The following is a 24665-nucleotide window of genomic DNA, read 5'->3' on the forward strand; positions in this document are numbered from 1 at the left end:
TCTTCTATGACAATAAATGAAATTCATCACTGATTATTACTAATTTATGTTCAAAGGCTCTATTCTCTGTTTCTTAAATGTAGAAAAGGCATCTATTTATACGGCATTTGCTCAGTGTTAAGAATCTGCTTTCCAACCCCTCAGTGGCCTTTGGTTGCCTCAGTCTGTATAGTATTGAGAGGCAGATGCCTTCACTCACTGCTATACAGTGTGTCCCAATTTCGAAACGTCCCAACACTTTCCTTGGGCATGGCTCCAGTCCTATGGATCAAGGGCACAGGAAAGTCAGGTGGAAGCACCATTATATATAATCATATTTAGGACTAGTAGCTTTGGCAAATGTTTTCCAACAAGGGGGATGATTTTATGATTCCCCATTCCCACTTTTTTTAAAAATTAAATTTTGAATTTGGGGTTTTCATTTCATTGGTTTGTTTTCTTGCCACCACACAATTATGTGTTGTGCCTCATTTTTCTGAATTGTGCATAATTGGAAGTGTTTTTTTTCTAGGCTTAGTCAAAACACTTATAAGCATTACCCCGACATTTATATTCATGACAAGCATCAACTGTCTACTAGAAACCCTTTTAACACCCTCGTCATTGAAAGTTCTATCAGTTTGTATTCAAAATTAAACAAAGCCACTGAGGTCACTGGAATCAAGAATACACAAATACTCTATGGGTTTGAAAAGTGTTCTTGTGATAAAAGTGCCTGGTATTCTGGCATAAATAACAGAAAGAGCTTAAGAAGGGCCTGGTAAAGTGGGTTTGGGAATGCAGGTATTTGGCATAATGTCCTATAGCAAAGACAAATATTGGTATATTTGAGGACTTTTTAAAGAATCCTAACCTCTCACTGGCACCAATGCAGAAAAGAGAAAGTAGTTGGAGGGTGCCATCTGGAGGGCTCATGGTGAGGGAAGTACACAGCATATCTCCCCCTTAGGAATCCAGGTCATGGGCATGAGGTGGCTTCCTACAGGTAATTAATTCCCTGCTGTGACCACATGGTCTCTGTGTCTACACTAATCACACAGCAGTTCTGAAAGCATTAAGCTTGTCCAAGGCCCTGGGGCTCTGCTGATTCCAAATCTTTGTAGACTTGCCCACAGTGCCCTCTGAAGCACACAGTCCCCCTCCACTGTTCTTTTCTTCCCTGAGGGAGAGGACATCCATTGAAGTTAGCTTTAAATAATTTAGTGGTATTCCTAGCAGTTTCTATTTATAGTCTTCTGGTGCCCTTTAAGTATTTATACATTTTTATCTCTCTCACTTTTCCCAAAAATATAAATTGAGAAAAGAAAACAAAGGTGCTCTAAATTCTAATGTCTGTTCTGATTCCTATTGCCTTTTCTTCTCATGAACAGTGTCAGGGCAGGAGAGCTCTAGGAGTATCCAGAGATGCCCTGTGGTTAACCAAATGTCTGTGGTGGATAAGGAACAGCTAGTAATTAGTTCATCTACCTGCAGCTGACTGCTCATTCCTCCCGAATAGGCGGGCTAGAGAGTAGCAGTTGTACATGCCATTTTTGTTTCCATAGCTAATTTCAGAGTCACCTCCTCTAAAACGAACACTCTTGCCCTTTTAAACATGGCCTTTATTTAATGGAATTTGTTTAATGGAATTCTGGCAGAAGAAAATGATTTTCAGTATTCTAGAGGCCTTTTATGAATGCAAATGTATTTAAAACATGTAACATTTTGAAATTGTCCTATGACATAGAGATCTTCTGTATCATCATAGACTTCACAGCCATTTGAGGTCTATTTTCCTCATATAGTAACTTTTTCTTAGTCATTTAATTGTTTTAACATTTAGTCCTGCTCAAGGGCTAGGCCAAAGATTGATTGGTTTGATCTTTGAAGACAGTGACCCACTAGGGTAATTGGGGGGAAAAATGACCAAGTATCTCATGAAAAATAAATCACATAGCCTGTCCTTTAAAAAAAAAAAAAAAAAAAAAAAGCTTTTACACACACACACATACACACACACACACACACACACACACAGGTTTATGAATGGAATTAGCAAATCAAAGCTAAATAATGATCTTTTTTTTTTTTTTAATTTGTCCTCATAGTAAAGTAAATGATGGATTCTGAAGGAAACAAGTAAATTCAAGAATGCTGGCTCACATCTATTCTGTTTTGTGTTTTTGGCAAGAAGCAAGAATTCTAGCTTTTTCTTCCTTATGTTTTTCTTTTTTTATTTTTGTATTTTAGAGTTTTCCAACCATGTACAATATACATTGTATACATGGAGTATACCATTGTATACTCCATGACTTCTATACAGTAACAGAGAAATTAACTTGGCCATTGTTCATCTCCAGTCAAACTGCCCTCCAATTCTCCTTGACATTCAGTTTATATATTTTGACCCACCACTTTAATTTTACCTAAACTAATGGTTGTATGCACATGTATATTTATATCTATATATATATTTATTCAAACAGTGATTATTCAATAGAATCATAAGACTGTGTATGTGTGTGTTATGTGCCTACGTACACATACCTTTCTTTCGATTTTATTAAATGATCATTATATTGTTTGAATAATTAAATATCACTTTTTTCACAAAATTTGAAAGTTCCTTAAGGCAAATAATCTCATTAAATTCATCATTTTATTCCTGTGTGTAGCTCAGTACCTAGCAATCAATAGGGAGTCAAACATGCTTCTCAAAGGAATGATTGATTACAAATAGCAAGAAGATTTTGAGCAGTTTTTCATAAGAATGACCAGAAGAACAGAGAGCTCACTTTCTTCCATGTGTTTCTTGAATAAAGATGCTGTTCTACCAGGGAACAGCTTATTCTCAGCCATTTTCTAAACTGTTCTTTGCCAGGGTACAAATTTATAGCAAGAGGGAAGAAGCAGTTTATCACCTGAATGCCACATCTGCAAAAACTTTGCATGTGCACTTGGTAGATAAAGAATAGATAGCCCAGGTAATGATAAGTAGAATTTCTACTTAATGGAAGAACATAAAGAGAAGTGAAACCAATATTTACTAATTTTTTATGTCAGGGAGCAGATGAATTTACCAATAATTTAAGAGAGGAAAAATGTTTTAAATAGTGATAATTGCTGACATTTAACGTGCACTCAGATGCCATGCACACAGACCTTTGTGGAATTGTCTGTTTAATTTGCATAATTCTGTTAAGTAGTTGGTAGTATCTCATTTTGTAAAAGAGAGACCTGAGACTGAGAGAGGTTAAGAAAGTTGTTAATAGTCATGCTACTAAAACCTATAGTTTTGGAATTCTGACACAGATGTACTATAGAAAGTTTTAGAGTTAAAGCTTGTAATGACTTGGGCCACACTGACTCATAAAAGTTTTCTTTGTTAATCATAAAAAAGATTTGACATACCTACTTAAAATATAGGCACACAGTCTTGAAAACTTTCTTTCCCAGTATTTCAATGGAGAAAATGACCTTAACTTTCTTCCCTTATTTAACAACCACACACACACACACAAAGGTTTTCTATTCATGTGAAGGAATTGTCTTGGGCCCCTTTAGTAATGTAAAATTTATCTAAGTTCTTATCTTTTTAGTAATTTTAATTGTCTTTTAAAACTGGCTTCATGGTCCAGGTAACATTAAGTTTACTGCAAGCTACAACTTTGTGTGATTCAGCTATGTCCCAAATTCACCTAAGGATTCTACATAAAAAGCTATGGAGTATCTTTTAATATTCCAGATGGAGTTGGCCGTGGGTCCATTTTGCAGACGAGTATCTGATTTAGGGAAGTCCTATCGAATGCTGAGATCATTCAGGTGAGAACCAATTCTTTGTTACTACAGTCATATCCTATAACAAATAAATCCTTTTTTCTTATTCAGGTTGAACTATGTAAATTTTTCATCATTCAGTCATTTTTGACCTATAATAATTGCAATTTGATATGAATCATCTTAGAAGTTTTGTTCAAATCAGAACCCCATATATAATTATATGAAATGACTAATAAGTTAGTGGGTATGTTTTTTCTTTTTGAGGTACAATTCACAAGATTGAGCTGGTAAATTTTCTTATGCTCTTCGTAGGTTGTTTCGTTTTGTTTTGTTTTTGTGTCCTATTGTTGAAAAATGTATTTAGTAGTAAAGCCAGGCAGTGCATAATAATATAGACATCTCTTTTTGAAATTTTCATTTGTTCATTTATTACTTCTAATCCAGTCTACTTTTTAAAAGATTATAGATTATATTTCATGATATGGATATAACCAAAACTATTGAATGAAGTATTAAGAGAACTGAACTCAGTGATAGACTGCAGGGAATGGCTATAAGTGTACTGGATAACTAAGGCTATTATAGTGAGCACCAATCTTTGGAAGTTTCCTAGAAACCAGTTAAAAAAACAACAACAAGTTAATTCATAGTCATAATCTAAGAATATGCCAGTTCAAAGGGAAAAAACTCTTTTTGGTGCTGATCACTTAGGCTTTTATTAGTTAACATAGACTAACTTAATGACTGAGGTCTTCAATAGCAGATTTTAGAAGATGAGGAGATGTTGTTTTTATGGCTATTTATGTAATTTCCCAATGTTTTTTACATCATGGCACATACACAAAATATTTACACTCAAAAATTTGACCAACTCTGAAGGTTCAGAGTATCAACATAATATATATTTATAATTTTGTGAGCACAGTATGTCACATGGGAAGCCTTGATACAAACTAACCATTATATCTAAGACCACAATATCTCTGAATATAGTTTTATAAAGGTAATAGAGTGCAGCATGCAGCTCTCTAAAGATTGACTTAGTATTGGAGACTAATCAAAAAGTAGTGTTTCCTTTAAATGATCTCTTTGTTCTCTTATGTCATCAAAATATTACAGTAGAAAATTCAAGCATAATGTAAGAAATACAGGAATTCAAGATTGTTGATCAAGAGGGGAACCTGATGCTTCACTTTACCTGTTAGTAATTGACAGAGATACTTTTTTTAAAATGTCAACACAAGCCTGAATTTTACTTTTTCCCTCAATGAAGAAATCACTGCCCATCTGTACAGAGGTAGACAACTTGAAGTCAGATAGCAAATATTTTTATATATCTTCTTTTGATCAGCTCAGATTTTTATAAAAAGTGTTTAAATTGTTTTGTTGAAGTTACAGAGTTCTGTACTATAAATACAGGTGAGTTAAAAGATCATGAGATCCCAAGGTTACCACTCCATCAGTCATCTGTACCATAAAAGTAACTTTAATAAAACTCCTGTGGGGGCTGGGGTTGTAGCTCAATGGTAGAGTGCTTGCCTAGCATGTGTGAGACACTGGGTTCAGTTCTCAGCACCACATATAAATAAAATAAAGGTCCATCAACATCTAAAACAGAAATTTAACAAAATAAAATAAATTTCCTGTGAAGTCATTTACTTTGAGTAAGATAGTAACACAGCAATCCCAGCTGGGTAATAAAATGTTGCCCTGGCTGAGTTGGTTAATATACTAGAAGTATGGTTAACATATTAGCCAAGTAGTTATTGAAAAAAGTATGAAAAAGCTGTTGATTTTTTGCTGTATTAAGGTTAGGCTATTGTTTTTGATAATCCTATGTTTAGTTGTTTATTTCATCTGTGGATATTAAAAGAGTATTAATTTTTTTGTCAACCCTCTCAACTCTTACACGAGAGAAAGGATTCTTAAATTCTTCAAGTCTGGGTGACATCTTCTAGTACCTATTTATGGAATAAAAAATTAGTCATTGATCAATGTATAAATTTAAAAGTTGTCCATTTTTTATATTACTTTTTCCTGAAGTAATGGTCAGTCTAAATGGGTTTCAAATTTGTGACCATTACTCATGGTAAGAAGCTTTTTAAATTGTAATTTGGCATATACTCACATATAAACCTGCAAGCATACTCAGACCTATTGTACATATATGTGGGTATATATATATACCCACATGTATGTTTTCATGAACCAGTAATTGCCCTTGCTTCATTTTTCAATATTCTCTGACCTTTCTTTTTCATTTGATTATTTTAACTCACAAAATTAGTTTCATGGCTCACTAATGGTTTTCATCTAGGAGTTACTCAACTTTTTCATAGGGCCCTTAATTCTTGAGCTGTAATTGTTCTACTGACAGAGAGAAGCATTTTTTTTTCTTTCTGTAGACTATGAAGATGCATGCCCATTTATCTTGGGATTATGGTACCCCTGCATTTCCCCTGAAGGTAGCCCTTTGGATCCTAAAGACTCAGGAACACAAAGATAATTGTATCCTACCTGTGGAGTATCTTCCATAACTTGAATTAATTGAAAAATTTCAACAAAGATTAGTCTGTACCAAAATATTCCTGCAGACCTATTGAATCTGCAGAAATCTACTGAATTGCTCCTAGCACTTTCTCAGTTATTTAATGGAACTGGGACAACTATTTTATCAACTTGATCGAGAAAAAGTGAAAGCATAGTTTATTAGGGTGTTCAAAGAGCCCTTACACTATAAAGAATAAGTTAAGTCCCATTGCTTGAGAAGAGGAAAGCTGTAGACATATGTCCCTACCTTGTGTTGTCATTGGGCAAGCTGTAGCTCTACCAGATATTCTGAGTTGCCTTTAGAAGAGATTTGACTTGGGAAAGCTTACCCATGTGTGGGGTCTACGAGATCCCTTTCAGAAAGGAGGAAATCAGTACAGAACACCCTTTGTTCTAATAATCTAATTAATCTAATTAAGCCTCTATTCTGTATATCCACAAAAACTTATTAGAGATCTATTAGATCTCTAACTTATTAGACCACATGCATATTACACTTTGGCTCTCATTCATGAATCCCTGTCAAAGACTTTGAATGACACCAAAAACAACTTCATGGAAGACAGTAGGAGATTGGCTGAATAAAATATGTACCATTAATAAGATCAGATATATGCAGCAATTAACAATTATGTTGTCTTCTAATATCAGTAATATGAAAATAATCTCTAATGCATCACTAAATGAAAAACAGAGTACTAAGTGTGATATGTGATATGATTCCTACTATATTTTAAATAATAGTGTATATTATATGGAGAATAAAAGCCAAAAGGAATAAAATATCAAAATATTATCTTTGGATAGTAAGATTGTCATTAGTGATTTTTCTTTATTTCTCAATTTTTCTGCCTCGATTGTTTTACTTTTTGTACTCAGAAAAGTTGACACATTTTACTTTGAAATTCTTCTTCCATTGTTTCTACCATTTAAAAATAACAAAGGGACTTAAGAATAATATAAAATATACTAAATCATTACCCAATAAGGCTAGGGCAAGCCAAACAGCAAAACCCAGCATATTATGGGAACACAGAAGACCTCAGTCTGAATTAGATGCAGTGGCTGTGAGGGAAGGCAAGGGGCTTCTGCAGAGGAGGGAGGTGTGCTGGCCACAGCACCTGCCTCCAGCTGTACCTCACTCATACTCCTTAACAGGCTCCCTTCCTTCACCATGCAGCTATTTACCTCAGGGCCCTGTTTTTGACTGTAATATCAGTGGACTTTTTAATTAAGCTGGCAAATTTATTGTATATATTTATATTTTGTTAGTTTACATTAGAGTTCTTCAGGCAACAAGAACCTTTTCATACTAAGGACAGAATGCTGCCTCAGAAAAGTGCTGACATTAGTGATTTGCCTTTGGGTAATTTGTATTCTACACAAGATACCCAAGTCAGAGCTGCAGAGATTGCCTCCTTGCTATCTTTCTACAGCATGATGATCCTTGAGCAGATGTCATGTGGCTGGTACCTTCACTCACCCTGTCCACAAGCCTTAAAGCTCTGACCTTTGACATTGTCAGTGCAGATCTGTGTGATGCTGAAGACACATAAGTCCAAGTGCCCTTCACTAGCTTAGAGACACAGATTCTGCCTTCAGGCAGGCCCTACCACCTTTGCTCCTGAAGGGGCAATTTGGCCTGAAGATGTCCACAGCCTGCTCAGCTGAAAGCCTCATTACCATCCAGGTTAATGACAGAGTGATGAAAATTGTCAGGACAGGGGTTCTGTTAAGATAGAGCTTTTAGCTGGGCACGGTGGCACACTCCTGTAATCCCAGCAACTCAGGAAGCTGAGTCTGCAGAATCACGAGTTCAAACCAGCCTCTGCAAAAGCAAGGTACTAAGCAACTCAGTGAGATCCTGTCTCTAGATAAAATACAAAATAGGGCTGGGGATGTGGCTCAGTGGTCTGGTGCCCCTGAGTTTAGTGCCCAGTACAAAAAAAAAAAAAAAAAGAAAAGAAAAGAAAAGATGGAGTTTTTAACATGAAGAGCAGTAGAAAAAGGAAGCCAGTAACCTGATTAGTAACCAGATGGGGGTGTTCATGTCAGTTACTTTTCATTGTAGGAGAGGTGAGGGTTTTCTAGGTCTATAGTTTGTGTCGATGATACAGATGCTCCTTGAAATTCCAGACCTCTGTGTTTGAATTTTTGTAGAACTGGAAAAAAAGGCCACCTTCTTAATGTTCTGTTCTTTTTTTCCACTTGTGTATCCAGACCCCTTAATCTATTCTCTGAAATAACAACTGCCCTGAGGTTTCTGGATTCCTAACTCCACCACCACCTCAGATTTAGGTTGTTTTTGTTATCCTCTGCTGCTGCTTTTATAGTGCAGGGGGTGCTTAGCTAAACATGAAGGGGTGAATATTGAGTTTATTATCATGTTTATTATTTCTCACAACCATAATTTAATTACTGACTATATGCCAGTCCTATACTGGGTGTTTTGCTGATATTCCTTGTGTATCCTCATTGCACTTATGAATCAGGAGCAATCTGTGTGAGGCAGTTGAAACTTAAGACGGGGAAGTAGCCAGCACTGCACAGCCAAAAAGCAGGAGTATCCCAAAGTCCCATTTCGGGCTTAAAACTGCCTGATTTCAAAACCTGTGTTTGTGACCTTACATTTTATTCCAGAAATTCCTATTTGTTTTCACTTGCATTTGTCATGGAACAACATTTGAAAGTTTATAATCAACTAGGAAAATGTGGAAACATTTTTAAAGGATTCTGGCAATTCCTGCTGCTGAGATGCCTCATCTCACTCTTCACTACCACGTGCAAACTCCAGGACAGTGCACAGGAACATTCAGTCAAGTGTGTTTTTTATTGCTAGAGAGCATCTGTCTAAAAGCCTTTCGTTCTGGTCTGCTGGGATAGAGAATGAGACTCCAAAAAAAGGAACCATTCTCACCTCTCTGCATCAAGTCCTTGTTTACCCCAAAGCATTAGTCTATATCATTCTCTCCTAGGGTCCACAAAGCTCCTCAAGTCCCAAACCAGGCCTCCCTAAAGTTTGTGTTCTATGGAAGGAAGATGGCCAACTGTCCCCCAAGTGGAATCATGTTTCCTTCCCCTACCTTTACACTTCTGTACTATTTAATAGAGCTCAATGCACATGTTCAGTGGTTATTGCTTTATTAGGCCCCCCACCAAGAGGTTATGAAGGCATGGCAGGTAGTATGAAAGGGGCCACCAATGATGTTGGGTGTTGTGGATGTAGGAGTAGCAGGACTTTTGTCTTACTTCACTTTATGATTGACCTTAACCAACTGTCAGAAAACTGATGACTACACAGTTGTCAGTCACTTAAATGTGAATTTTCCTGACAGAAATACAGTTTTTCTAAGGGACCTAATACTCTTAATTAATACTACTTTCTCACTATAAAATTTAACCTTGATAGTGATGCTATAATTAGAATATTATTTTCTAAGAATGATATTGTGACATTTGGGATAACTGCTTTTTAGATTACCGTAATTTTCTTTTACTTCTTAAAGCACTTCAAATGATGATTTATTTTTTAACTTGCCGGTTTTAAAATCCTATCTGGAATCAGGGAGAAGGGTGGGTGTAAGTTGTATTCTTTCAGCCTCTTAAAACCAATACCAGGAATAAAATGTCTACATTAGATGTTTACTAGTAATTATATCAACAGTGTATAATTCAGAATCCAGTTCTGTTTTGCTTTCATGGTTCTTTTGGCAGTTCTGTTAGGGTGGCCAGTGGGAAAGATTTAGTATTGTCTAAATAGCTTCTGTCTCAGAACTCCAAAGGGACTGATGATTGAGCATAAGGTCCCATTTTAAAATGAGCTGAATTTTACCAGCCGAGGCTTATGCAGATGTTTTTATGAGACAGCTTCTGTATGTGCCAGGCTGCTAGACAGGGCATGTTCCATGCATATGTGTCCAGCTTGTTCCTCTCTCCCTGTCTTTTGTCCTCTTTCCCTTTTTGCCCTTCTTTCCTTACTTGCCTTTCTTTCCATTTGTAGTTTATATTAAGAAAATACTGGAAGAAAGGAAAGAAAAACATGAATATTGAAACATAAAACTAACTTCATTGAAACATAAGTGTCAAATTTGGCTTTAAAATTCCTAAAGCCAAAGATAAAAAAGAAACAAATTGAGCTGTCAGTATCAAAAAGGAAGATATGTATCAGCTCTTTAGAGAAAGTTAAATGTTTCGATAGTCCTGGTGGGATCCTCGTGTGTGATGTTTCTTATCTCTTGCTGCTTCTAGAAACCCCCCACACCCTCCGAATTGAATTCAGGGATCATGCACACTAGGCAAACACTCTACCACAGAGCCACATCCCCAGTCCCTAGAACTTTTTTTCTTTAAATAGTTTGTTATGTGGTTTTGTAAACTCTTCTTTGGGTTGAATTTGATTGCAGATCTGTTTGCTTTCTGTACCTAGATGTTGACATATTTTCCCAGATTTGGGAAATTTGGCACTGTCGTTTCTTTATTATTTCTGACTACCTTCCTCTTCCTCCTCCCCTTCTTCTTCTTCTTCTTCTTCTTTTTTTACTGAATTATACAGATCTTAGTTCTCTGGATAGTGTCTATAATTCCTCTAAAATTTTATTTATTATTTTTCTTTCTTATTGATTTTTGCTCCTCCAACTGGAATTAAAATATTCTGTCTTTAAGCTCTGATTTTATGCTTGATTATACCTGCTATTGAAGCTGTCAAATTTTTCAGCTTAGTCATTGTATTTTTCATATCTAGTTTTTAAATTTTTTATTATTTTTCTTTGTCAAAATTTTATCTTGTATATGTATTGTTTTCCAAATTTCATTTAATTTTTCATGTATATATTCTTAGAGTTTGCTGAACTTCCTCAACGAGATTGTTCTGAATGCTTTGTCAGTTATTTCCATTTCTTTAGGATCCCTTATTAGAGCTTTCTTAGTTTCTTTTGGTTGTATCATGATTCCCTGATTTTTAGTAACCCTTGTATCCTTGAACTGATATCTGCATGAAGAGATAGCCACCTCTTCTGGCTTTCATAGCCATTCTTTTGGCATAGGTAGAACTTTACTATTTAATACAGCCTGTTATTCTAGGCGGGCCAGCTGATACTGACCCTGAGAACAAGCAGAGTTGCTGCTGGGCTCTGTTGTCTGGCAGTACCAATGGCTTGGCCCTGCGGTTAGGTAGAACCATTGGCTGGTTACTGCAATCACCTCTGATCTGGCAGAGTTGCAGGGTATATTTCCTGGTTAGACAGTATTGTTATTTGAATTGTGCGCACTTGAGTAGAACTATAGGCAGAGATCTGAGTTTAAGCAGAATCATTGCCCTAAATGAGTGGACTCTGAGGTTGAGTGGAGCCAGTTCAGACAAGTCTAGCCCCTATACTGCATAGATATGCACTCTCTGCCTAGGGTGGGGTCTTGAGGTAAGTTCTGAAGCTGGGCAGCCCCGCTCCAGCTCCCTACATACTCAAGCCAGCTTGAACTTTTCAGTGGGATTCTAGGAGCAATTTGCTCATCTTTGTAAGTAAACTGTCATGGAGTGGTTTCACTCATCAGGCACCACTGCTGCTCCAGATCTGCATACTGGTTGCTGTGTGCCCTCCCCTACCATTCTTTGTTTCTACTTGACACCAGGGAATCCTGTCCCATTGTTCCCTATGAGGCAAGATTGAAGTAGGCTTCTGCAAAGCATCTCAGAATTCTGGGGAAGCTGGATGTCTACTTCTGAGTCTTTTCCAACCCAGAAACTGTGGGCCAGGGAATCTTCTATGGTGCTGTGCCAGGGCAGGGAGGAGTGAGGCATTCAAAGTAGAACCGTACCTCTTAACTTTCTAGCATAGTTTATATATGGTTCTGTAATCCACATGGGTATATCAGTCTTATTCCTGAGTTTGGGATTTCACAAAAGTGTTCTCTTCTGAGGATAGTTGCTAGGTGGACTTTGTGAGAGGAACATAGTGAAGCCTGGGACTTATTCTGCCATCTTGCTTTCTGTCTAACCCTCTACACAGCTTTTAATCTGTGTTTGACATGTTGTAAGTGCTACTACGTGTGTTAGCTATTTCTGCTGCCACTGATACTGAAGATGATGATGGAATCTTTCACCTACATGAAGACAGTGTCATCCACACAGAGAAGGACTTAAAGGGATGCCTGCGGTTGAAACCGAAAATCCCTCAGTAACATTTCATACCTAATTAGGTGCTTGATGATGACCCAAAGCTCCACATCATGGAACACTGAAATGATTTGACAGATGTGACCACAGGAAGACCTTGATCACATTCCCATAGAACTTGGATCATTCTGGCTTTCTGGTGAGAGCCAGTATAAGTGAATTGAAATATTTTCTCGGTAACTAAAGAGAGTAAATGATGAAATGATGTTATTTGATAAAGCAGTTGAAATTAGAAAAATTCTTATCAGAGATAGATTCTACTTACAGAATAGTTAACATAAAGACATTTTTTCCTAATAATATTCTGGATCCAATAAGAAGCAACTGTTGAGAGCACTCCTGACATAAACTTCATTAGTGTAAAAAAAGGAAGAAATATCAAGATATATTGCTGCCAGCTCACTTTTCAACTTTGAGCTTCCAAAGCTCAGCTTGTAGTTATTAGCTCTTGTCCAAGAAAGCTCAAAGCCAGGGAGGGAACAATAACAGTTTCAAATAATTCTTTATAGCCTTTTTTTGTTATTTTATTTTTCATACTTTGAGCAGGAGATCACTATTTTGCCCAGGCTGGTCTCAAACTGGTGGGCTCAAGTGATCCTCCCTCCTCAGTGCTGCATGGCTGTAGTGTGCATCACTGCAGTGGATCAGCTGCACACTTCTCTTATAAAATCATAATGGTGAGACCCAGAGCTATAGTGTATGAGAAAGGAGCTGCAGTTGGTTGGCAAGGTAATAACTTGGTATATGCAAAACATAGTTACCATTTTGAGATGTGTAGAAATAAACATGTATACTTAATGGATTATAGCCCAAAGAAGTATTCTATAGGAAATGAAAGCTGAAAGGGTTGACCAAGGTAAGAATATGTTAGTTATCACGAATTGGGGTGAATATACTTTGTATACATCCAGAGATATGAAAAATTGTGCTCTATATGTGTAATAAGAATTGTAATGCATTCTGCAGTCATATATAAATTTTAAAAATAATGTTATAATTTAAAGACTTGACTTGGTACTTTATTTGATTTCAGCCTATTAATTAAATGAACTTTAGGAGGGGATTTTGCTGAGTCAACTGGAAGTTACTTCAGATCCATTAATCAAGGAATCAAGAATCAAGGAAGGAAAGATTTGAAAGATGTATCAGCCACCCTAGAGCATGTGCATGTGTATGTGTGGTGGGTCTTAGGGTAGAATGGGGCATTACAAAATTGAATAATCATCCTTCAATAGCCAGTTTAGGAAGAATATTGATATTTAAGTGTAATGATTCTTCTACCACATTACCTGTTTTGATGTGGAATGGCATGAATTAACTTGTGGCTTTTCATCTTCTAGACCATTGCTCTTCCAGACAAGTGAACATGTAGCTAATAGTCCTGCACTGGGGGACATCATTCCATTCAGCATCATTATTCAGTTTTTGTTCACAAGAGCACCTGCTGAGCTGAAATCTCCTTTCCAGGTAATACAGCAAAGCCAAAACCCTCTTTTGAGTCTTCCCTGTTAATTTGTGAATATTGAGCAACTTAACAACCTAGAAAATATTTTTTTAAAAAAAATTATCCATTGAATCCAGAATTAGCCCCTTAAATAATGATGTCACAAGTAGTTTATGTTCATAAACTTTATTGGATGGAGGCCCCATTTTCTTTGCTCTCCCACCATCAAGTGGGAAGTTCTGAAGGCTCTCGGGAGTTAGGAAGGTGCCTAAAGCCTGTGCCACCTTTTACAAGCTTCTGTCAGGCAGGTGTGTGAGGGAATTTCACCTTGAAAATCCCCAAGAGTGCTTTATTTATTTATTTATTGTTTTTATTTTTTATTTTTTTAAAGTTATAGATGGACACAATACCTTTATTTATTTTTATGTGGTGCTGAGGATTGAACCCTGTGCCTCACACATGCTAGGCAAGCACACTGTCATTGAGCTATAAGTCCAGCCCCTAAGAGTGATTTTTGAACCAGCATTTACCACCATTTGCTGAAGAATGTATTCACACTCTTCTCTAATTGTGTTTTGACCCTGCAGAGGGCAGAATGGTCCCATGCACGCTTCTCCCAGTGGCTGGATGACCATCCATCTGAAAAGGACAGGCTTCTCCTCATCAGGTAAATCCCTGTGTTTTAGGGTACCCACCTGGGATAGAAGCCCAAGGTAGGTGGGGGACACAGTGGGGATGAAGGGCAGTGCCTATATAGACATGGACACAGGATTGCACCTTCTTAAGGCAGGCCACCTCATTGCATAGACCACTCATGCTAGAGCACCCAGCTGTGAACCTTTGGGTATGGTAATTTTGCCCTTAATATCTAATACTTTCAGTCCTTTGCATCCTATTTTGTGCCATTCCATACCCCATGCAGGAATGGCACTATGCACTTCCAGCTCTAAAAACCAACCTGCACTCTTTGGCTTAACTCCACATTTTCTGTGTTATTTTCATGTGTTGCAGCTATTGAATTGGTGGAGCACAAATGTGAATGAACTTTAAACACTACCCAGATATGAAGTAATTGTTAGAAGGAGACAAGGACAACTTAACTATTTAGATTCTATGTGTCCTCCCATAGTGCCCCATGAGTTCACTGTGTATATACGTGTGTGTGACAGCATGTGCACATGTTCAAACACACATACTATATACTTCAGTTGTGCCGAGGTTGGAATGCTTTAACTGTTATCCTTCTTCCAACAATACTTTTTTCTGAAATTGCCCTCGCCAAGTCATCAAAGACCTCCTACTCATCAGAAATCTTCATTCCTAAACTGAGATGTGGCCCTTTCCTCTTGGAGCCTCTATGACCCTATGGACATGTTCATCTGTTTCTGTTATAACATCTCTGCCATTTTCCCCTTCTACCTCATTTGCTGAATTCTCTCCTTCCATCCATTCTTTGAATAATATTACTTCCCATATTTTGTTCTTGCCTTTTTTTGACTCATTCTTTCCAAATGTTGGTTCCCGGATGAGTTCATCCAGACCTATGCCTGTTGTGGCCTCTTCTGTACTTCATGGCATCTGATATGTGACTTACTTGATTGCACAGGCCCTCAGGTAGGTAAACTTGCTGTCATGTCACCACTGGAATGCCCCAAAGAAATCTCAGCACCAAAGTGTTCCAAATTGATCTTTTCTTACGAACCTTGTTCTACCATATTTCCTGTCTTGGTTGGGAGGTCACCATCACCTAATCAACCAAACTAGAAAACCTTTAAATCATCATTTGACTCCTCCATCATCTTTGTCCTCCGATCCAGTCAGTTGTCTCTGTCAAAGGGTTCTTGAAGCCATTCTCATCTCTCTCTAGGGTCTAGGGCCATGCCAGTTAACCTGTGTTTAAGCCACAGTGTGGGTGATGAGCTGAGTACCCTACAGCCAGAATGGGGCTCATGGTGCTAAGGTGATTCTCAGCCCTGTTTGCTGAGAAGCATTTACAAAACTTTGAAAAGTCCTACTGCCTAGGCTACACCCTTGACTGCCTCAGAATTGCTTGTGCTACGGCCTCAGGATCTCTGTTTTTGTTTGTTGTTTAATTGATTTTATTTTTTTAAATACAGGACAGCGGAATACATTACAATTCTTATTAACATATAGAGCACAGTTTTTCATATCTTTGTATATAAAGTATGTTCATACCAATTCATGTCTTTATACATGAACTTTATGTTTTTTGCATTACAATTCTTATTACACAAATATACCACAATTTTTCATATCTCTGTTTGTATATAAAATAGGTTGATACCCAGTTCCTGTCTCATACATTTGGATAATGAGTCCATCACATTCCACCATCCTTGCTAATCCCCTGCCTCCTCCCTGTCCCTCCCTCCCTTCTTCCCTATCTAGAATTCATTTATTCCTCCCATGTTCCCCCTCCCTACCCCACTATGAGTTAGCCTCCTTATATCAGAGAAAACATTCAGCATTTGTTTTGGGGGGTATTGGCTAACTTCATTTAACATTATCTTCTCCAGCGCCATCCATTTACCTGCAAATGCCATGATTTTATTCTCTTTTATTGCTAAGTAAAATTCCATTGTGTATATATGCCACAATTTTTTTTTATCCATTCATCCACTGAAGGGCATCTAGGTTGGCTCCATAGTTTAGCTGTTGTGAATTGTGCTGCTATAGACATTGATGTGGCTGTGTCCCTGTAAGTATACTGTTTTTAAGTCCTTTGGGTATAGTCTGAGGAGAGGGATAGCTGGGTCAAATGAGTTCTTTATATACCCTAGAGATTAGTGCTCTATCTGATGTGTAAGGGGTAAAAATTTGCTCCCAAGATGTAGGCTCTCTGTTCACCTCACAGATTGTTTCTTTTACTGAGAAGAAACTTTTTAGTTTGAATCCCATTTATTGATTCTTGGTTTTAATTCTTGCACTATAGGAGTCTTATTAAGGAAGTCAAGGCCTAATCCCACATGATGAAGATTAGGGCCTACTTTTTCTTCTATTAGACGGAGAGTCTCTGGTTTAATTCCTTGGTCCATTTTGAGTTGAATTTTGTGCCTGGTGAGAGATATAGGTTTAATTTTATTTTGTTGCATATGAATTTCCAGTTTTCCCAGCACCATTTGTTAAAGATGCTATCTTTTCTCCAGTGCATGTTTTTGGCACTTTTGTCTAAGACAAGATAATTGTAATTTTGTGGATTAGTCTCTGTGTCCTCTAAATTCTGTACCATTGGTCTACCAGTCTGTTTTCGTGCCAATACCGTGCTGTTTTTGTTACTATTGCTCTGTAGTATAGTTTAAGGTCTGGTATAACAATGCCACCTGCTTCACTCTTCCTCCTAAGGGTTGCTTTAGCTATTCTGGGTCTCTTATTTTTCCAGATAAATTTCATAATTGCTTTTTCTCTTTCTATGAGGAATGCCATTGGGATTTTGATCAGAATCGCATTAAATCTTATAGTGCTTTTGGTAATATGGTCATTTTGATAATATTAATTCTGTCTATCCAAGGTCATCTTTGATTTCTTTCTGTAGGGTTCTATAGTTTTCATTGTATAGATCTTTCACCTCTTTCGCTAAGTTGGTTCCCAAGTATCTTATTTTTTTTTAGGTTATTGTAAAATGGGGTAGTTTTCCTCATTTCCTTCTCAGAGGCTTTGTCACTGATATACAGAAATGCCTTTGATTTATGGGTGTTGATTTTATATCCTGCTACTTTGCTGAATTCATTTACTAGTTCTAGAAGTTTTCTGGTGGAGTTTTTTGGGTCTTCTAGGTATAGAATCATATTGTCAGCAAATAGTGCTAATTTAAGTTCTTCTTTCCCTATACATATCCCTTTGATTTCTTTCATCTTTCTGATTGCTCTGGGCCTCAGGATCTCTTAAGAGCTCATCAGACAGGTCCATTGTGCAGCCCAGACTATCACCCACTGCCACAGCAAAACATTCCAGTTACCAAGTGAAAGACTCCACTAAGGAAGCTATAAGTGATCATTCAGAAACATCAGCTCATCAGCTTCAGAGAGTGGCACTGAGCCCTCGGATATGGTGCCCAGGACTGTGGCTACTGTGTAAGCAAAGTTGATTAGCCCAGACCCCTTCCCTTCTTTCTTGCCCTTCTGAACTCAGCTGTGAGCAGTGGGAAAGGTTGCAAGGGGAGCTTCCCATCAGTTCCCATAACTGGTTTCAACTGCCCTCTGAAAAGGCTTTGGGTGTGTGAGGGAGTCTGGGTCTAGCCTAACTCAGGCATTTGCAGGGTCTCTGTGAATTTTTTCCTTGTCCCAGTGATTCACTCAGCTGCAACACACTTGATAATAGACAAGAATTCAGTGAATTGAGCGGGGCTCATTTTGTCTTCTTAACGAGTTGGAATGAGTTCATCCACAACAGTTGTCCTGCTGTGGGTACATCACAAATCTGTTTTCTTTTGCTTCTCTTTAAAAATGTTCCTGAGTGATTTCATCAGCAATGCTGTTGCTAAGCCTATTTTTAGCAACTGAAAATCATGCTCAGAAATACTGTCATGCCTTTTAAATAAGGACTAACCAGGCTTCTACAGTTGACTGATACCAGAACCTTCTTGCCCTGAGCAGAAAATTTAGCCTTCCCTGGGGGATTCAGAAAAACTGCACTCTTGTAAACCAGATTGTTGGCAAGAAAAGGACCTTTATTTCAGACAATATGTTTTTTAATGTATTACCACAAAACTAATTTCATTCCTGCATACCAAAGCATCACTGGGTGAATTTCTTTCCCCTGTAGATAAACCCAGGGTGACAATTGCCCTTTAAATGTCAGCACATTTGTTTTAGCTTCTGGGGTAAACCTTGTTGTATATTTATTCTGTTTCTCCCAGCATAATCTGTTACTTGTCATAAAGTAGGGCAAAATGAGACGAGTGTAAGTACTGCTGCCGAATAAATGGCAAATAGTGAACTCTCCTGCCTTTGTTTCCTTTTGACACCAAATGTTTTTCTGAAACTTGAATGAATAATAGTCAAGTTATTTCTAAAGTCAGAGTAATCACTGACTCATGAGGCCAGGTGGGGTAAGTGGGGCAGATTGCACCTACTCAGACCCACCAGGCAGGTGCTGCAGATGTGTGTGCTCCCAGTTCAGAGATGACTGCCTTGCTCATACCCGTGAGTCTGCTGTGTTGAATGTGTTTAAAGTAAAGATGCAGTAGGAGGTTTTGATGAAAACATTTCTCAGGATCTGCAGACTCAGAAGAACTGGCCTCAAACCCATCTACTTTTTTGTAATTTTTTTTTAGTTGTAAATGGACAGAATACCTTTATTTATTTTTATGTGATCTGAGGATCAAACCCCATGCCTCATACATGCTGGACAAGCTCTCTACCACTGAGCTACAACCCCAGCCCTCCATTTACTTCTAGTATTGGTAGTGCAGCAGCAGTCCTTCTTACTGCAGTCCTCTCTGGGAACACTGAGGTCAGAATTGTTCAGACTTTATTAACATAATGGTACTTTATCTATACAGTTATCAGAAAATGCTTGACACCACATGCATTGGACTGCTTGCCCTTTACCCTCTTATCATGGGCTAGGAGCCATAAGTATTTTTGCAAAATTCCCAAATCCCTGTTGAGGGTCGGTGAAGTTTGGTCTCCCCTTCTTGTATTGTTATGTCACTGTATTCAAATTCTGGGAACTGTGCCTGAGTTGGAACCCAGAGGGAAAAGCCTGGGGTTTAAACTGCCTTTTTAGACACTTGGTATATCCTTAAATCATGTATGTACCTCAGTACTAATCACACTGAATGTTTAATGCCTGACAAAGATCAACTTTATTTTCTATGAAAACCTCTACAGGGTTTGTGTATGTCACATTGAGCAGTGTTGCCATGTTACACAAGCCATTCCTCTAGTAATAATTTGTGTTTTGTTTTTTCCCATTAAGGATAACTTCAGTAATCATCTTATTTTGGTTACAAACCAGAGTTGAAACTAACTCTTACATAATTCTTGGCCTGACTTCCAAGAAAGCTAATGTTTTGCTGAAGCAAATGAAATAATTTAATAAGTGCTTGAAAATCTTGCTCTGATTTTATGTGGGAGGGCAGCTTCATCTGTTTTTCTCCCTGTAGTTCTGGTGGAGTTTTTAATGAATATAAAATTAAAAAATAACTAATTTCTGAGATGCTGAATTTTACATATTGTGTAATTTATATAATGTCTTATTCTTTTAAATGCAAATGAAACTGCCAAGTTGATTTTTGTGTATTAAACAGAATAGATATAATTCATTCACTCTGGCAGTTTCTATGAATTTCAACACACTTATTTCTTAGATAGATATATACATACACATATATACCATTTCTCAAAGATAATTTAGTCCTTGGGGGTGTCTCTATTATTGATTTAAAGGACTCATGCCCTGAACAGAGCATGGATCCAGCCTTCAGGAATCCAAAAATGCTGAGTCCTGCAGAGTCAAGGCTGTTGATACAGAAGTCAGATCTTTCCACAAATTTATGTAACTCCAAGATGATTTCCATTCTTTTGTGCTTCTAGGAGTTAGGAGAGACTCTTCTAAAAGGGAGCATTTGAAGCTGAGTTTAAGAGAAAAAGAGCTCTGCAATGATGAAAACAAGGAAGGACATTGCAAGGATAAGGATAATGCACAAAGGCCTAAGAGATTATCCTTATTTCATTTACCATGAGATGCTCAAAGATGAACAGACCCTTTCCCAGCTGCTAACCTAATAGGGAAATATTTCATTTTCAGCAATGTATGAACAAATACCCTTCGTCTCTCTCTGGGTGGATAAGGGTGCAGACTAATAATCACAAGTGCAGTTTAGCTGCATTGCACATTATTTGGTAATAAAAAAGAAAAATACCAAGTGACGTGAGGTCTTTTTAGGCCACATCAAACTGTCAGGAAGCCAGGAATTGCGTGGAAAAGGGCCGGGTGGAGGTCTATGGAAAAGCTGGTACTCAGCTGGATGTGAGTCGGGCACTGTGCTATAGTGACTCAGGCATAGCAAATGTTATTATGCTTCAGGAGGAGAGCTCTTGTTGTAATGTAGGGAAGACTGACCAGGAGGGGGAAAGCCAGCACCAGGATGACCACCCAAGAGGTGACAGCATTCTTCAGGACACAAGACAGCAGGGGTGAAGATCAGGGACTCTATGTGTAAATATGTGAGGTGAATTTATAGGAGTGAAAGAGAACTGATAGAAACCTTAAGATGCTGGTGTCCTCTGTTAAAACAAGGGAAGGCAGGCAGAACACTGCCCTAAGTGTTTGGTAGGTTAGGGTTAGGGTTAGGTTTGAGGGATACCTGGAAACAGATGTGTTAACGATGTCCAAAAGACAGTAAACAGAAATCAGGAGGGTGGTCAGGGCTGGAAGAAAGAGATATGAGAATTATTGCTGTATGAAGGTGATTGATGGTAGAAGACACTGCAGATTGAATGATTTCAGTGTTTGGGAAAAAAAAAAAGAAAAAGAAAAACCAGCTAAGAGTTATATATTAAATGGGACGTGAGACTGAATCTGTAAGTTAAATAATGGAATTAACATCTTTATAGAAATGCTCTACCTCAAAGTGTAAAATTTTGAAGAAAACAGTGTCACAAAATTGATTTGTATACCTTGCACTTATGTAGGCCAAAATGAACAATCTTAGAACCATTCTTTTTAGCTTCCACTTAACCAGATGATGTAGTTCTGGGAATGGCAAATTTTCCAAAAAGGGTCAGACACATTTTAGATTTTGGAGGCTCTATAATCTCTTCCTGAACCATTAACTTGGCCATGGTGATGTAAAAGCAGCCCTAAACCATAGACAGAACGAGCATAGAGTGACATTTTGCCTACAGGCATTTGCTGACCCTGATATAATTCATGAAAAAATACCATCATGAGTTTACATGGAACCACGTACCCTTGACTAAATTCAGACTGCTTCTCATCACATACCTTAAAAAAAGAGAGTCCTATAACATTCTAGTTGTGGATTGTGTGTAGTCCATAAAATATTGTGAATATCATGTACCTACTAGTGGTTACCATACATGCCAAAGGACCCCACCCCCAGCACTCCTAAACATGTCTTTCCAAGGTGTCGTCTCCTTCGTTCTGTGGATACACACAAACTATGTGCAGCTTTCAGAGGTGTCTTCAGTAGGGAAGCAGGGGGAAGGGAAACAACACATATTTAGAAGCCAGAGAGCCTATAACTAGATCACTACATAAACTGCAGATTGACAAAGTTTGCAGTTTTGCATTTTACTTTGTAGTTACCATTTTACTTTGTAGTTAACACTATCATTAAGTGTTTGAGGCTGTGGGTTACTTCCTGTGTGGTATAGCAGTTCCAGAAATGGATTTATTTCTATTTTTTTAAAAATACTATTTACCCCCCAAACTGTTTAATGTGGGTAATGTTATGATACTGTTTTCAATTTGGTTTCAGGGGAGCCCTGGAAGCTTATGTTCAATCAGTGAGAAGTAGAGAAGGCAAAGAATTTGCACCAGTGTATCCCATAATGGTTCAGCTGCTTCAGAAAGCTATGTCTGCTCAATAATAATGTGAAACCTTCGTTAATCTACATACTGCACTAACCCAAAATATGCAGTTACTGTGCACTATTGTTGAAGATTGTAAATGATCTTGTCCCATTTCTTTTAAACATTTTGACTTTAGATGTCAAACTAGGATCTTCAGCACAACCTCATGGACCTGATTTTTCCAGAAATAATCAAACTTTTTTCCTCCTGATTTCAGATTTTTGTAATAGACCAGCTGAAGTTTCTTTCCCATCACATTCCCCTACAGTTACAGTCTTTACTGTTTTTAAAGGGATATGATCAAGTGATAATACTAGGCACTCTGCTTCCCCCAACCTGCCTGCTTCTGCATTAAGTGTGTAGACCAGTGGTTCCCAAATAGGACTGCATATTCACATCGTCAGGGAAATTTTTTAAATCATGAGGCCTAAGTTTCACCCTAGTTGATACATTTTGGAGTGGTGGAAACTAGGCATCAATATTTCTAAAAGCATGTCCCTAAAGAGATTCTAATGTGCAGCAAAGTTTGTTAACCAGTGGCACATCCCAAAGCTCAGACATACCACACCACTAAATGTTCTCTAAATGTCAAACTATAATAAAGCAAGGTTTTCTTTATACTTTGTCATTTTATTAAAAGCAGACATTGGTGGTTCAACCTTGTAACAAAGATGACAAGTTAAAAATAAATTTTCTTCTACCAGAGTCTCTATAAAGTCCTTATTTGTCTATTGCTCTTGCCCCATTAATTTTAAAAATGCGTCAATATCCTCATAATTATAAAACTAATAAAGTCTGTTTTCCATCTCCTGATCATTTTATTTTGACAATTCATATATAAAATTTAGACCAGATCAATCAGAAGTCAGAGATAAACTTTTTTTCATTTTATTTGAAATAATATACAAGAATATAGTGTGCAAAATTGAGGGGCAACATCATGAAGAAGTGTAAATGAACTGAAATCAATTTTACAGTTGTGATTCCTAACCAGAAACACCACTTGGTAAGTAACATGAAAAGCCATGATTGTAGCTCAGAGCAAAAGCAGCTGTATTGCCAATGTATTTGCTCTAATTTTAGACAGTTGGAGGAAAAGTAAAGTGCAAGTGTTGCACTGCAATAAGTGCAAAGTCTGCCCCCACCATAAAGATATGATGACAAAATATATTTAAGATACGTGGCTGAGGAGATATAGAACACAAAGTTAAAAAATACAATGGTGTGGGACTGTTAATAGCACCATTACAGTGACTATATCCCAATGCTATTAACTAACTTTACCTTGGCCCAGGCTAGGTCTCCACTGCAATAATGGATTAGTGCTGCCACCTGCTGCATGAACTCAACATGCCTGTGGTAACTGCAGCAGGTGGCATTTTTTGCTGGGACAGCCACACCATTCACCTTCCACATGTTACACAGTCCCTTGGCACTGGCCAGACTAAGAGCGCCTGTTTGGCACAGATGCTGGGCCACATGGTGGGTGCTCACAGAAAGGCCAACCCCAGCTTCTGCTTCATTTCATCTTGTTTACAATACAGATTAATAAGCAGTAAGGAGCCAATGTATAGACAGCAGTTACATATTTTTAAATTCCCCTTTGATACAATTTAAAATAAAACAAGTATACACTTCTCCTCTCTTTCTACTATACTTTAGCACCACAGGATATCAATTTTCAAGCCTATATTACCTGATAGACATATATGAAGTTTGGAAGGAAAATAAGGCAATTTGGTTTACAATGTTGATAGTTTTAGCATACTTAATGCTCTAATGGAGAAAGCAAATCCTCACTCATATTATTAAATCATTTCAAGACTCAATGCTATCAGTATCTTATGGTCACACGAATTCAGGACAAATGGTGAGACCTGGATCTTCTTAAGTCTTTCCATCAAAGAGTCAATGTTTATGCAACTATAGACTTAAGAACATAAGCATCCTGGTTTAATGTTGTTGTGAGCCCTGTGGAAATAAAATTAAACTCAGTGAATGTTTAAAAATCAATACATAATAATTCTATATATGAAAGATCAGATGTGTAAGATAATGTTTATAAATTTACTATTTAAAAAAGATTGCTTTCTCAAAGATCATTTTAAATTTTGTTAATACTTTATAAAAGATGAGATGGATTAGGGCAAACATAAAAGAAATACAGGTCAAGTCCTACCA

The 24665-nt window shown here is 37.5% G+C and overlaps 2 protein-coding genes across 7 annotated transcripts in view; one reads left to right on the forward strand and one right to left on the reverse strand.

The window, feature by feature from the left end:
• Cog5 (component of oligomeric golgi complex 5) overlaps positions 1-24665 on the forward strand; it is a 356605-nt gene that overhangs the window by 306348 nt on the left and 25592 nt on the right. For 2 of the 4 annotated variants that reach the window (XM_076834478.1, XM_076834487.1), the window contains exons 19-22: positions 3725-3801; positions 13819-13945; positions 14510-14589; positions 22390-23240. In XM_076834478.1, coding sequence (XP_076690593.1) covers positions 3725-3801; positions 13819-13945; positions 14510-14589; positions 22390-22501 — 396 coding nt within the window. In that variant the 3' untranslated portion in view covers positions 22502-23240. The other 2 variants (XM_076834497.2, XM_076834507.1) reach the window with 2 other exon arrangements.
• Hbp1 (HMG-box transcription factor 1) overlaps positions 23350-24665 on the reverse strand; it is a 30986-nt gene continuing 29670 nt past the window's right edge. For all 3 annotated transcript variants that reach the window (XM_076834519.2, XM_076834527.2, XM_076834531.2), the window contains exon 11: positions 23350-24455. In XM_076834519.2, coding sequence (XP_076690634.1) covers positions 24438-24455 — 18 coding nt within the window. In that variant the 3' untranslated portion in view covers positions 23350-24437. The remainder of the gene's footprint in view (positions 24456-24665) is intronic.

This window comes from Callospermophilus lateralis, chromosome 1, assembly GCF_048772815.1.
Source record: "Callospermophilus lateralis isolate mCalLat2 chromosome 1, mCalLat2.hap1, whole genome shotgun sequence".
Lineage (NCBI taxonomy): Eukaryota > Metazoa > Chordata > Mammalia > Rodentia > Sciuridae > Callospermophilus > Callospermophilus lateralis.